This window comes from Numida meleagris, chromosome 4 (genome assembly GCF_002078875.1).
Source record: "Numida meleagris isolate 19003 breed g44 Domestic line chromosome 4, NumMel1.0, whole genome shotgun sequence".
Taxonomy (NCBI): Eukaryota; Metazoa; Chordata; class Aves; order Galliformes; family Numididae; genus Numida; species Numida meleagris.
The window spans coordinates 89,995,286-90,008,103 of NC_034412.1; the positions used below are offsets into that span (position 1 = coordinate 89,995,286).

The window sequence follows — 12,818 nt, forward strand, 5'->3', positions numbered from 1 at the left end:
GTTTAGAAAGTCCTCCAAATCTAGACAAAAAACATGGAGCAGAACTAGAGGGCACTGGTTCTTACTTGGGACACTGAGAATATCACAGAAAGTGAACTGCTCACATGAAGTACCAATGGAAATACTTGAAATAACGATTAACACAAGAACAAATGAAATATCAGTATGAATAACAAATGTAACAAAAGAAAAAATGTTTTTAAAAAGTACCTTATTTTCAGGGGAGCTTGAAGTCTTTGACACCAGCGCTGCTTCAACAAGACCCTGCTCAAGTAAGGAGTCATATTTTATGCTTCTTTTTCTGTTTCTCCTCTCCTTGTTTGTTGTTTTTTGTTCATTTTCCTCTGATTGAGACACGTCTGCACCATTGTCTCCACAAATGGAAGATTCAAACAGAGGTTTTCCATTCATGTAGGTTTTAGTGATTTTCAGCTTGATTTCTGGAGAACCATTCTTGATAGGAGTAGTGTTTGGTGGTGTTCCAACTCCTTTTATTTCCTGAGGTTCAAAGCGCAGCTTGGCATCCTGAGCCCCAGACTCGCCATTGAACACACGAGAAGTCAGATCTTTCAACTTATCAGCTGGGATGAATGGAAGAGCGTCGTGGCCATTATATTTTTGCATGACACCTTCCTGCAGACTGGCAGAAAGTTGTGCTTTGCCCAAGTAGACAGAACACTCACGATTCACTTCACAATTCTGAGTTTTCCCATTGGTATTTCCAAGGATCTCCGGTACTTGCTTCATTTTTAAGTAGTTAATTTTTCGAGTTAAAAGTTGAGAACTTCTTTTGATGCTAAAGTCCATCCAGCCCAGATGTTTCCAGTCTTACACTGCTATGTGAAGACAAAAAAAAAAAAACAGAAAATATTTTTAGCAATACAGAAATAAGAAAAGCTACTAAGTATTTAGATACAGATATCTCCAATGCTGTAACATGAAGAATGCATTTATTCAAGTTTTACTAACAAAAAGTGTTGCTTAGAAACTTCATTACCAAAATACTTTAATATCTGTTAATACGCTTTATGAAAAATGCCAAGAAAAACAGATAAATTATCAGTATTATTAAAATAAAAACATAGAGCAAAGTCACAGCTTTCATTTTAATAATCTATTATTGACCTGCAGCAGGGTCCTACCCCCACTAATTACATAGAGGTACTGCACTGTTTAAATCAAGTAAGGTTTAGACACAAGTTAATATTAAATATAACAATGTAATGAGTTTAGTTCTAAGAGGTTGCGCCAGAGTAAAACCCCACAGGGCTCCATTACTGTACTACTACACCATGGACAGCAGCATGGCAAGCTTCTCCACCTCATCTGAAGAGCAGGATCTCAATTTTCCACGGAAGCATCCCGAGGAAACCACCCATACAGCTCAGTCTTTCTACATAGCTCACCGATCTCTGTCTATGAGAATGAATAAAAGGCGGTCATTTTGTAACATAAACATCAGCCCAATGGGAACCAGCTCATCCTACGAGCCCATGGATAGATACATTGTGCAAAATAGCATTTCTCAAAGTAACTGCTGTTATTGTTATTAAAAAGCAGAAACTCCATTATTTCATACAGAGATTTGAAAAAAAAAAATCCAACAAGTCATATCTACTCTATTATCAGCCCCAGGCAGGTTTTCTGAGCGTTCTAAAATCCAGCCCTGCCCATTTCAACTTTATACCATCTTAGCAAACAAACGTATCTGGCAGAAAGATTCCTTTGTGCAGGCATTACCTCCCAGATCAGGCAACATGATTGTTTTTCATTTATAAAATTCATATGCACAGACTCTTCACATTAGCAAGTCCAGTACACACGATATCAAGAAAAACATTGCCATAAATACTACAAAATCTCAGCGCAATAATCATCATATCCATGCTTAAGGTAAGCCATTTCATGTATGATAAAGCTCAAGAAGCCAAGTCACTCCAAGTCAAAGATTCATAACATCTCTTCCCAGCGTCTATCTCTGTACAAGCTATACTCATCTGAGATGAAAACATGGGGTCAAAGTAAGTTACATTCTCCACGGACAAAAAGTAGCCTGAAAATCTGGCATTAACAAAGTAAGGAAGAGCAAGTGCACACGAACTCCAAGGGAGAAAAGGTTTTGTTTTTTTTTTTTAGCCAGGTGAAGTCTGAATTAACAATAAAATCTCTGATAGTATGAGTAGAAACTAGTCAGATGTATTAACTGTTTTCAGAGAAGAATCAGAAGTAAATGGAAAACCTAAACTTCACCAGAGCAAAACAAAGAACTCACTAAACCAAAACAGAACTCATGCAATTTTGCAAGATCTTCTCTAAAAACATGCACGATTTTTAAAAAGATTCTCAACCCAATTAATAATATGACAATGTTTCAAACCGTAATTCAGCGGATTTAACTGAAATCACATTTATTGTAAGTAACCACTGATGACAAATTCAATAAATCTTAGCAGAAAGGCCAGCCCATTACAGAATGCGCGAGGCTCAGCTACACAGATGACAGCAAAATATCTTTGAAAAAAAAAGAAAAAAAGAAAACCGAACAAACCCTGAAACACCGAATTTTTAGAAAATCCCTCAGATTCTTGATAGAGTAAACCAGAAAGCAAACCAGAGATTTGATCTCGGCTTCTAAATTTCATCTATCTAAAAAAGATAAGCCTACAAATGAGCAGCTGTGAATTCAGAGCTCCCTTTTTTTTGTGGCTGTGGACGCCCTCCAGTGGCTCTGCGGACCGGCCAGAGCACCGAACGCCACAGCTCACTGCTCCCTTGCCCAACAGGAATGCTGCAGACCAGAGCTTCTCACAACATGACCAGCACCAAAAATGTCTTGTGCAACTACTTCCAATCCATGAACGAACCAGTAAATAAATAAATAAATAAACAAACAAATGGCTCCATTAACTGCTTACCCGGCTCCGGATTTCTAAATTAAGATGTCTGCATTTTGTAACTCTGTTGTTTTCCATCTGTAATTCTACTAGTATTCTTTTTTTTTCCTGCTTAATAATAACTCTTCATTACTTATTACTTTAAGCTAGAAAGCCATCAAGCTTGAGGCAGACCAGGACAACCCCAAAAAAGCAAGAACTAATCAAATCAGACTATGTTACTAGTGTGCTCAATATAAAAAAAAAACTGCATGAGCTGCAAAAGTGATAGCTGCAGAGTGAAGGTTTGGTTAATGACTCCCAGTAACACGGATCACCTTGAAAAGCTCTAAGCACTGAAAAAGGCTCCTCAAATTGCAGGAGCCTAAAGAGACAATTCCAGGTGCACGACTGGTAAAAGGAAGTCAATGCAGCCAGGTCTATGGGAAATGCAAAGGTGAAGACAAAGACTGTAATCTGAGTCCGAAAGACTGTCACAACTGGCAGCACGTAGACTTTAGAGCATGGAAAATAGATCGTGTTTGTACAAAGAATTAACCGAGTCAAATGAAAAGAGGAGTAGAGATAGAATAATGGTAAAATATAAAGATATGAGTACCTAGAAGCAAATAAAGTCAAGTAGCCCCATTTCGGAGATGAGACTTGTAGAGAGCAACTTGCAGGTTGTCCTAGAAATGATGACTGACCCAATGGAAAAGAGGGAAATGGACAAATCACTTGTTGCATCTCTCAGTCCTTATCTTGAAATAGAAACTATGTTGTGGGATTCTGTTAAAATGAAGAAGCTAGGAAATTCACACTCACTGGAATAACAGAGAGCCTTGGGAAAGAACGGCAAATTGGAAGCTAGTTAAATTTCGCACAATTTTTGCTGTCTTAAATTTATGGTAGCACAATACCATAAACAAGAACGACTGAGCATTTTGTGAAAAGAGGACAACAGAGCAGAAATGAAGAAAAGGAAGAAAGAAAATAATCAGCAACAGATACAGGAGGTACTACGAGCTTAGAATTAATGCAAGGAGAGCTAGAATTCAGGACGTGAAAGGATGAAGTGAGACACATCACAGGAAAGACCTGGTTGATCAGCGCTGTAAGAGTAAGGTCCTGAAGCAGCTCAGCATATGAATAGGTTTTGTGGTTAAATTAACTTCATTCTTGGACAGCCGTATCACAAAGAAACAAAAGCAATCCCTTATCTTTTTCTAGATGACACTGTATAGAAAAGGAAGCTTGGGGGAGGGGAGGGAAAGGCAGGACAATAGCACCATACAGTAATAGCTGCTAATGAGCTTACGCTAGTAGCGTCCCATATTGACTGTCTGGTGACCCAACAAGTACCATTTTCTCTAATGAAGAGGAAAAAACACGAGAGCCAAGAAGTCTGCTGAATAAACACGGTATTTTGGCCTACGAACAAATAGTTTTCAGTAAGCAAAGGGGATTTGACTTATCAGAGAAAGGTCTCTAGATATTTTAATGGCACAAAGATACATCCTGGTAGTGGCTTTGTATGTACTTTCATAGTAAAACATAGGTTTTATGCAAGGCAAATTATTTTGCAGACAATTTAAAAGGTTTTATTAATTACTTAAAGGTCTGTCATCTGACAGGAGTCATGTGCCAAACAGAGTTTGCCTGCATGTCACGTTCCTCCTTTACTGTCCAGGCCACTATCAATTATGTGACATTTATTATTCACTTCTTCCACATCTGCTTCAATTTCGGAGATGTTTTTCTTATGTGTCAGAAATAATGGAGCAGTCCATTCTTTCCAATTCGGTCAAAGGGAGTGAACAGAGTAAGCAATCAGCAACAAACATCACATGAACTACCACTTCTGTTTTTGTCTAAGTGTTTTCTTAAAGACATTTCTCAGGTGAACACACATTTACAGAAAGAGAACACGCACAGAAGCTACATTTATTGTCCACAAATCAGGTTTCAGCTGGTACTAAAAAGCTAATAGATAGCTACTGTTTGTTTTTTTTTCTGTCACTTTGTGGTAAGTCCTCTCCATTCTCTCACCAATTTTAAGGTCAAAGGCCTTAAAATTCCTGCTTTCAGATCAGAATTAGACATAATACTTGAAGATGAGCAAAGTTACAACACATTCTGCTAACAGCTGAAAGCTTGGAGCATGCTCATTCCTACTATCTTGTATAAAAGAACAAAGCAGAATATCAAATAGGAATAAAATCATCTGACATACTCTCTGTCGTGCATTACACTGTGACCATTCTTCACTGCATTAAAATAATGAAAGGTTACTAAAAGACTACTAAACATAATTTGCTTTTAGAAAAAAAATGTAAAGCTGAAAATTGCATTGTGGGTTTGCCAATAGTTGTTATAAACCAGCTCTATCCAGCAAATTCAAAAGCATTCTCTCACGAAGTAAAACATTACAATAGCAGCTAGTAGACAACTGAAAATCACTATACCAAAACTTTCTAACAATTTACCAGTCTTGGAAACGACTGGGAGACTTAGAAAAGTAAAAAGAAAAACCTTCAGTACAGAGAGAGCATTTTAAATTTAAAAGCACCTGAAGTGTGCTATCTTGCAGCAGATACACAATGATTCCAGGTAACCTGTCAGCTGACAAAGCTGACCAACAAGGTATTTTTAAAGCAGTATATGAAAATTTCTTCGTGTTTACAATACAGAATAATGATTATAGAGACTCTGTATGCATTTACACAAGTGCATTTTGAAAATTGTGTGAAAAGTTTAGAGTAACCAGTGTACTAACAGTTGCACTTGTTTGCCACCAACTATATTTTTTTAAATTAGCCTAAGTATTTTTTTAATTGTTCTTTTTCCTAATGAATAAAATTTCAGAACTTAACTGGAACAATCTGTTTTCACTGACTGAACCAAGTATTTACTGCCTTCTCCTGAAGGCAATAGGCAATACCAGCTTGTACAGAATACTAGCTTGTACAGTTAGGAACTGTACAATGGCAACTAAACAATTTCTTCACTCTAAATGTTACTTGCTATTGCTAAAGGAAGCTTACAAAACTTATTAACCTCACATTTTGTTCCTCCCCAGAAAAACTTTTTGTAACCAACCTTTGCTGCTGAGGATAAGCCTAGAAGACTCTACAAAGGGACTCTTCCCCATTAATTTGTTTTCTTCACAAAATCACAAGAATATTTTTCATTACTGAAAAAATTGAATTTTGTTAATTTTTTTCCTCCCGAGGGTGCGTGGTGAAGGAAGAGGGATGGATTTGAGCAAATTCCTCTAAAATGTGGTATTTTTGACTGAAGAGAGATTATAGATCCCTTCTTCATTTGCAGGACCACAAATCAAATAGAAAAGAATTCCTGTTTCTCTGCCGATAAGCAGAGAGGAACATCAGTGCCTACAACAGTAGAAACTACAAGGTTTACCACCAGGATATGATAGAATAGGTAGCCCTCAACAGATGCTTAGCAAATGGCTCAAAAAATCCATTATGTTTTCAAATGCGTACTTGAGACATTTCTCTCTTCTGGGGGGGTTCCAAATGGCTCAGCTTAAAAGAAGGCTGCTCTCTGGCAAAACAGGACTCAAAAATACTACACAGTCAGAATGCCTGTGCAGTCTACGTACTTGCTCATCAATGAAACGTCTTTCTTGTAAGAGGGACAGAATCGTGTTCCTGACTTCTATTTTAGACTGGGAACGAAGAGCAAATGCAATCTCAGATAACAGAACACTTACTGGCACAGCTCCTTCTTCATTTATGCTGTTGTGTTCTTTTTTCACCTGTCCTAAGCCTACCTTAATTTCCCACTCCTCCCTTAATCCCTATTGCTTTTTCTTTTCAGCATCCTACCTCTGCTCCTTGCACCATGAGCTTCAGGACATGGATCCTCTGGTTCTACATAATATTCACAGCTGCAGATTAACGCACTCTAACTTGTTTGTTTCCTCTTCTCTGTAGCCAGTGATTCTGCCCTTTCTCCCATGAAGTGATGACAGCACAGTAATTGTCTGAAGCCTTGCTGTGAGCACCATGAAAATTTCTGATCATGCATATTCTGAGGAGGGATGATCAAATCTGGGATGACATCACAAAATAAGTTATCAATGTAAATAATGAATTAAACTGTAGTAATACCAAAACATTACCTGCTACAGCTCTATAGAAATAAACAATGTTGCCTAGATCAGATCACAACAAATTTTAATAAAGAAGATACATCCATTTTGTACGGACCCTTTAGAACTCTATCACTGCGTTAAAAACTCTTTACCTAAGTAGGTGGATTTAGATGCCAAAAGCACACACAGTGCATTGCAATCATTCTAAAAAGCACTGTTGTGCCACTAGTGATACATGAGGCCTTGTCAATAGCATGAAAGCCTAGCTATGTGAATAGTATAATCCTTAGCACAGAGCAGTGCTTGCCTGTGTCTTCTATTTATACAAATAGACACATCGAACTGATAATGCACCTCTAACATGGACAGGTAACACTTGTAAAAATATACAGAACTTCTTCCACCCAGCATATTAAATTTCACACTCCCTAAGTAAAAAAAAAAAAAAAAAAAAAGGTAGGTAATACTTTACTGCAGTGTTTACTGATAGACTTGCACCTATCACCATATCTGATCAACGTAACTACATCCATAATGTACTCCTGGCACATAGTGCTAATTCTGGTGTATTTCACATGTATATTGTACTGTAACTATATACATCCAATTAGGTTAAAAATTCTATCAGTGCATTATTTCAAAGTAAACTACCACACACATCTGGCAGACGTATGCCAGGAGTACTCAAACCAAACCCAAGCTCACAGGAGTCTTGGAACATTAGACACTTATCAAACGAATCCAAATACTTTCTAGTAAGTGGCTTTTCTGGTTGGATACCATTTGAAGTACCTCCCTCTGCGTTAACATACTTTTGCCAAAATGCATTACCAGCATTCTCACGGCTCTTAATTCTCTACTTTCTTCCTCTTAATCTACACCAAGAACGTCCCCAGAGCAGAGATTAGTATGACTGCTACAGGTAAAGGAAACACAATTTGAAGCAAGTTGTAGGTTTCTGCAGATATATTCTGGGTTACTCACTCAACACGGAGACAGAAAGATAAAACACTTTCCTGTCCAACAAGCCAGTTCCTTTAACCCTCTTACCCACTTCCCAAACCCTGCCTTGAGGGGTTTACCATAGGTATCTTTGCCATTTTTGCTCTCCTTTCATTTAGTATAGTGTTAGTTCTTGCACACTAGTTCACTGCCTTATTACATTTAGCTCTTTTGAGAAACTGAGGTAACTGCTTATCGGAGCATCTTGAGTTTTGACTGCAGAAATATTAAGCAATTGTAGTTGCTATCGTCAGCTGAAGAAGCTTTGAAGACTCAACTACCACTACCACTCCAGAGTCAAGCCTTCTACTACGGAATAGATAATCCACACACACTTTCTACTCAACATTTTAAGCCTATTACTTTTTATTTTATTAATGATACACCTTATTTTTGTACTATTGCTGAATTCCGGTCATGATCCAGACTGGATCACAGAATTTTTTTCCAATTTATTCAGGAGTGCTACTATACAAGAACTTCTGATAGCCTACATTTTGCATCCATAGAAAAATCACATTTTCAATTTCATTCTGAAATGTCTGATTTGAAAGTTCTTGGCAACCACTCCATATAGCAAAGTTATCCATATTCATATTTTTCATCCTACACTGCTCTCCAAGGTTAGTATTTTGGCTTAAATCCCACTGGCTTTATTAGCAGACTAGAATCTGGGTATTCTTTACTACAGAGACAACTCCCCAGTTTAGATGTTTATGAGTACTAACCCAGTCAGGTTCTTTGCTCCAATGGCATCCCATCTAGGCTGACAAGTTCCACAATTGCTCTATCTGATACATCATCTTGTGAACTTCAGCTTCACAGACTAATCCATACCAGGAGGAACACTTACACTTCAACATACTACAATGAATAATAAATGAAATGGGTCTCAAACACTATGACGGGATGCTGTTTTACTGCATCTTCTCCCTGTTGTCTCTTTTACTCTTTAATCACCAGTTTTTCAAAATATTTCATATGCAGTTCAGACCACATTTCTAATAAAATCTTACCTAACCTCAGCTTTCTTGCTTGAAAATAATTTTGTCACAAAATAGTCATCTTCTGTCCGTTGGTGTATCTATTATTTAGCAAGGCAGAACCTGGAGAATGGGACAACATCCACTCCATTACACTTTTGATCACAGCTAAGAAAAGATGGAATTCCAATACTAGCCCTCAAGGCCAAGTATCTTTAAAGATATTTATTTTAAAACACAAGTTTTCTAATCTGTGATGTGCTTTAGCACAGATGGAAGATGTCAGTATTTAATTTCAAGGTACAGACGAGGAAAGGTTTCACAAAGACAGTTAAATGCCCATCTCTGTTGTCCAACAGAGCAAGATTGCCCTGCGCTTCTTCGAAGAGTCACATCGAAACCTGGCAGTCTTTCAGACAGCAGAAGAAAAATGTTAAAGCTTTTACGAAAGTCTACTCCAATGTAAGAACTCCTAGTAAAGAACGTAAATAGGACTAAAAAATACTGAAATATTTGGCTTTCAGAAGTGTTTTTTTTTTTCCTTTGTTAGCTTTGTATTTGTTTGTGCTGCAAAAGGATACAGGCAGGAGGAAAGCAGTGCTTCAAGCTTTAGTTTTTCAGTCATTCACTCCAAATATGGATGAATATAAAATAACTCTGATTTGTGCTGGGAAGCTGAATATCAAAGTTCAAGACAAGATCAAACTGCTATCTTGCACCAAGTTAAAAAAAAAAAAAAAAGGACAAGTTAAAAGGATGGGGACAAAACTGGAAACTGAACCATCACCTGTTGAGCAACCCTTGTAATTTAACACGTGCTTTAAGTCATGTACTTTATTTGCTCCAAATGATGTCAAATACCAGAATCTGTAACAATGATGACCAAAGTAAGGATACTCTGAAGTACACATGGGCCAGCATTTCACTTTTCTGTACTTAGACAATTTAATTTCATTGCCATGAAACATTCAAATCAAGGTTTTCAAACATCTCCTTCAACATGTAGTTCATCACAAGAGAAGCTGTCCTAAACATGGGCAAAAAGTATAGTAGAAAAACCTTACTTTTGGTCCAACCATGATTAACAGGTATTTGTTTGCTGCACATCAAAATTAGACATTGGATCAGCCTACTTCATGCTTCAGACAGAAGCAGCTTTTCAAATGTACCAGAGACTCAGTAGATTACCTGGTGCTCAAGTTTAGAGTTGCTTGTGAGCAAGGTAATGCACAATGAACTACTCACAATGAGCATTAACCTCTCATCTCTAGACACAAGGTATAAGCATAGATGGTTTGTTCTCCAGGAATCTTGGGTATTTTCGTAGTTTGCTGATCCTCAGAAGGGCAGCAGAACAGAGAATGATCTAAGTTTCCTTTACAACATGTTCCAAGTACTTCCTGCTGATGCTTGAAAACACAAAAAAAAACTATCAACTTGATAAAATGACTAAAAATGATAGATATATCATTTTTGTAATTTCTGTCAGTGTAAACTGAAAATTCTAAGTACATTTATATAGCTGTCTTATCACCTCCAACGAGAAGCTAACTTGTAGTGAAGGTTTAATTCAGGTAGTTTCTCTCTTGTCCTTTAAAAACTTTCCCAGAACCAAAGTCTTCCCAGTAACCATTAATTTTACAAGATTGACTAACTGACAAGATTGACACTAACTGACCCATTCGAAAGGCCACTGGATTTACAAGCTGCAGGGTGACTACTGACATGCCAACAAGGATCTCCTCACCCAGCCCCCAAATCCTCCACAATTATTCACCAAAGGAAAATCTGGACTCCTGTGCCAAGCTCCAATGGAATTTTTTTTCTCTCTTCACTTTACCTCATGGCTCAATTTACTCCTCCTATCCTGCTTGGCATATTCCACCTCCACCTTCTCATTTACACCACCAATACGCGGGTACATCCTCAGGGAAGGCATTTGTCAAAGCTACATTCTAACTGGAAAGTGATGCCTCCTAGAAACACAGACTTACTTATCCACTTAGATCCACTTCAGTATCTCCATTCTTCCTTCACCCAGAGGCTGAATAAAAGAATTATACCAGATCATATTTACTCAACCATAAGGCCATTGCATTTGTCTTTGCAGAAAATGAAAGACTTCAAACAGTACACCACAAGCACAGTATTAAAAAATGCGGTCATAATCGATGGCTTTATTATTATCTCCATCACACGTTTCTCTGTGGATGTCTGTTTACTGAACATTAGGGTTATCTGCTGCTTTCAGCAACACCACTTAGCAGTGCTTCCCATTGTGAGGCACGGTGCTCCCGAGGAGAGGCAAAATTTTCCCCCAGAAAAGGCGAGGTATTTTGCCTCACTCTACAGAGAAAACAACACTTGCAATTTTCACGCATCCACCCATATTCCGTGCTTAAAACCTAAGAGACATCTTTGCAGTTACGTAAGCGGGAATGACCAGAGGTGACCAAAACACCGTGCAAATAGCGCTTGTATCTTCTGATCATAAACTACGTCCTTGATCCAGTCATCTGCCCAGAGCAGGTGAACGCACAAGGCTTTGATTGACCACAAGGAAAGACGTGCATTTATCAGTCCACTGAAATAAGGCCTTGCCTTGAGAGCATACTGACATCGGTGGAACAAAAAGCAGGCTCGGTGCAAAAAGTGAGAGGTGAACGGGCCACAAACAATAGGACACTGAAAAACAATCCCTTCTTTCCATTCCTATCCTGCCTTGCTAGAGGGATATTTTGGAAATGAACTCGGACATATACACAAGTACACACGCACACACACACATATATATACATACGAGCCTACATCCACACAGATCAGTTTCATCACCCAAATACTAGAAAGCAACCACTTCCCCCCCCCCAATCATTTTTGCTTCCAGTCTAAATAAAGTTTTTTCAGGTTGTAATAACCAGTCCTTTGCATGCAGCTGTAATTTAAACGCAATATTCTCATCTGCAGAGCAACCACAGGCTTCATAGAAAGCACGCGGCCCTACTGATAGTAAAATATGGTATTTTCCTATTCTTACTAAAAGGAAATATATATTTACATTTAACTTCAAATGTATAAGCTACTTAAATTTCACACCCTCGAAATATCATGGCCTAGTTTTCTTCTGACATTTTCAAATAACATTTGATAAATTAATAGCTTTTACTGTATTTTCCATATCTGAATTTTTCTGAACGTGCGTGAGGGTGGAATTCCTATAATCACAACAATCAGCCGTACAGTCTCCAGGAATACCCAGAGCTTTTACATTTAAGCTCTGTGGAAAATTGTTGTATTTTCTGATGGCTACCAACAAGATGGAAATCTCAGCGTGTTCTAATAAATGGGATACAGATACTCACCGAAACAACCAAAAAACTGCATATACAGTGAGTACTGAGCCCAGAATAGCCCTGCAAAACAGTGGTTTTATTCAACGATTACATCCACGCTATGAAATTGAGGAGTTTAATAAGGCTGATAAGCTGCATTTCCTAAGCAAAATTCCCACTGCAAAACATGCAAATAACAGCCTCAACAATACATTCATGGAGATCGTACGAATGTCCGCAGATTTTGGTGAAGAACCCACTGATTCTTTCAGCTGAAGCCACACACTCCATGTTTTAGGAATTTCAGTGAGCATGTAAGACCGCATAGACCAGCAGCAAGGACTCTTTGCAAAATCTGTTACAAACTTCATTCCCAGCCTTCAGTGTTTACAGTTACCTTCCTTAGAGGTCTGAAAAGGCTTGTAAGCCAAACAGATCTTCCTTTTTTTTTTTTTTTTAAAAGCAAAGCAACACAGAGACCTCGTTGAGTTTATTCAGTGCAGGCGGCACT

At 38.0% G+C, this 12,818-nt stretch overlaps 1 protein-coding gene across 8 annotated transcripts in view; it reads right to left on the reverse strand.

Annotated features, from left to right (window-relative positions):
* The window catches only part of NSD2 (nuclear receptor binding SET domain protein 2), a 104,849-nt gene that overhangs the window by 62,169 nt on the left and 29,862 nt on the right, over positions 1 to 12,818 (reverse strand). For 4 of the 8 annotated variants that reach the window (XM_021393788.1, XM_021393790.1, XM_021393783.1 and 1 more), the window contains exon 2: positions 211 to 836. In XM_021393788.1, the coding sequence (XP_021249463.1) occupies positions 211 to 807 (597 nt within the window). In that variant the 5' untranslated portion in view covers positions 808 to 836. Of the gene's footprint in view, positions 1 to 210; positions 837 to 6,724; positions 6,950 to 9,011; positions 9,102 to 12,337; positions 12,389 to 12,818 lie in introns of all 8 variants that reach the window. The other 4 variants (XM_021393784.1, XM_021393786.1, XM_021393789.1 and 1 more) reach the window with 4 other exon arrangements.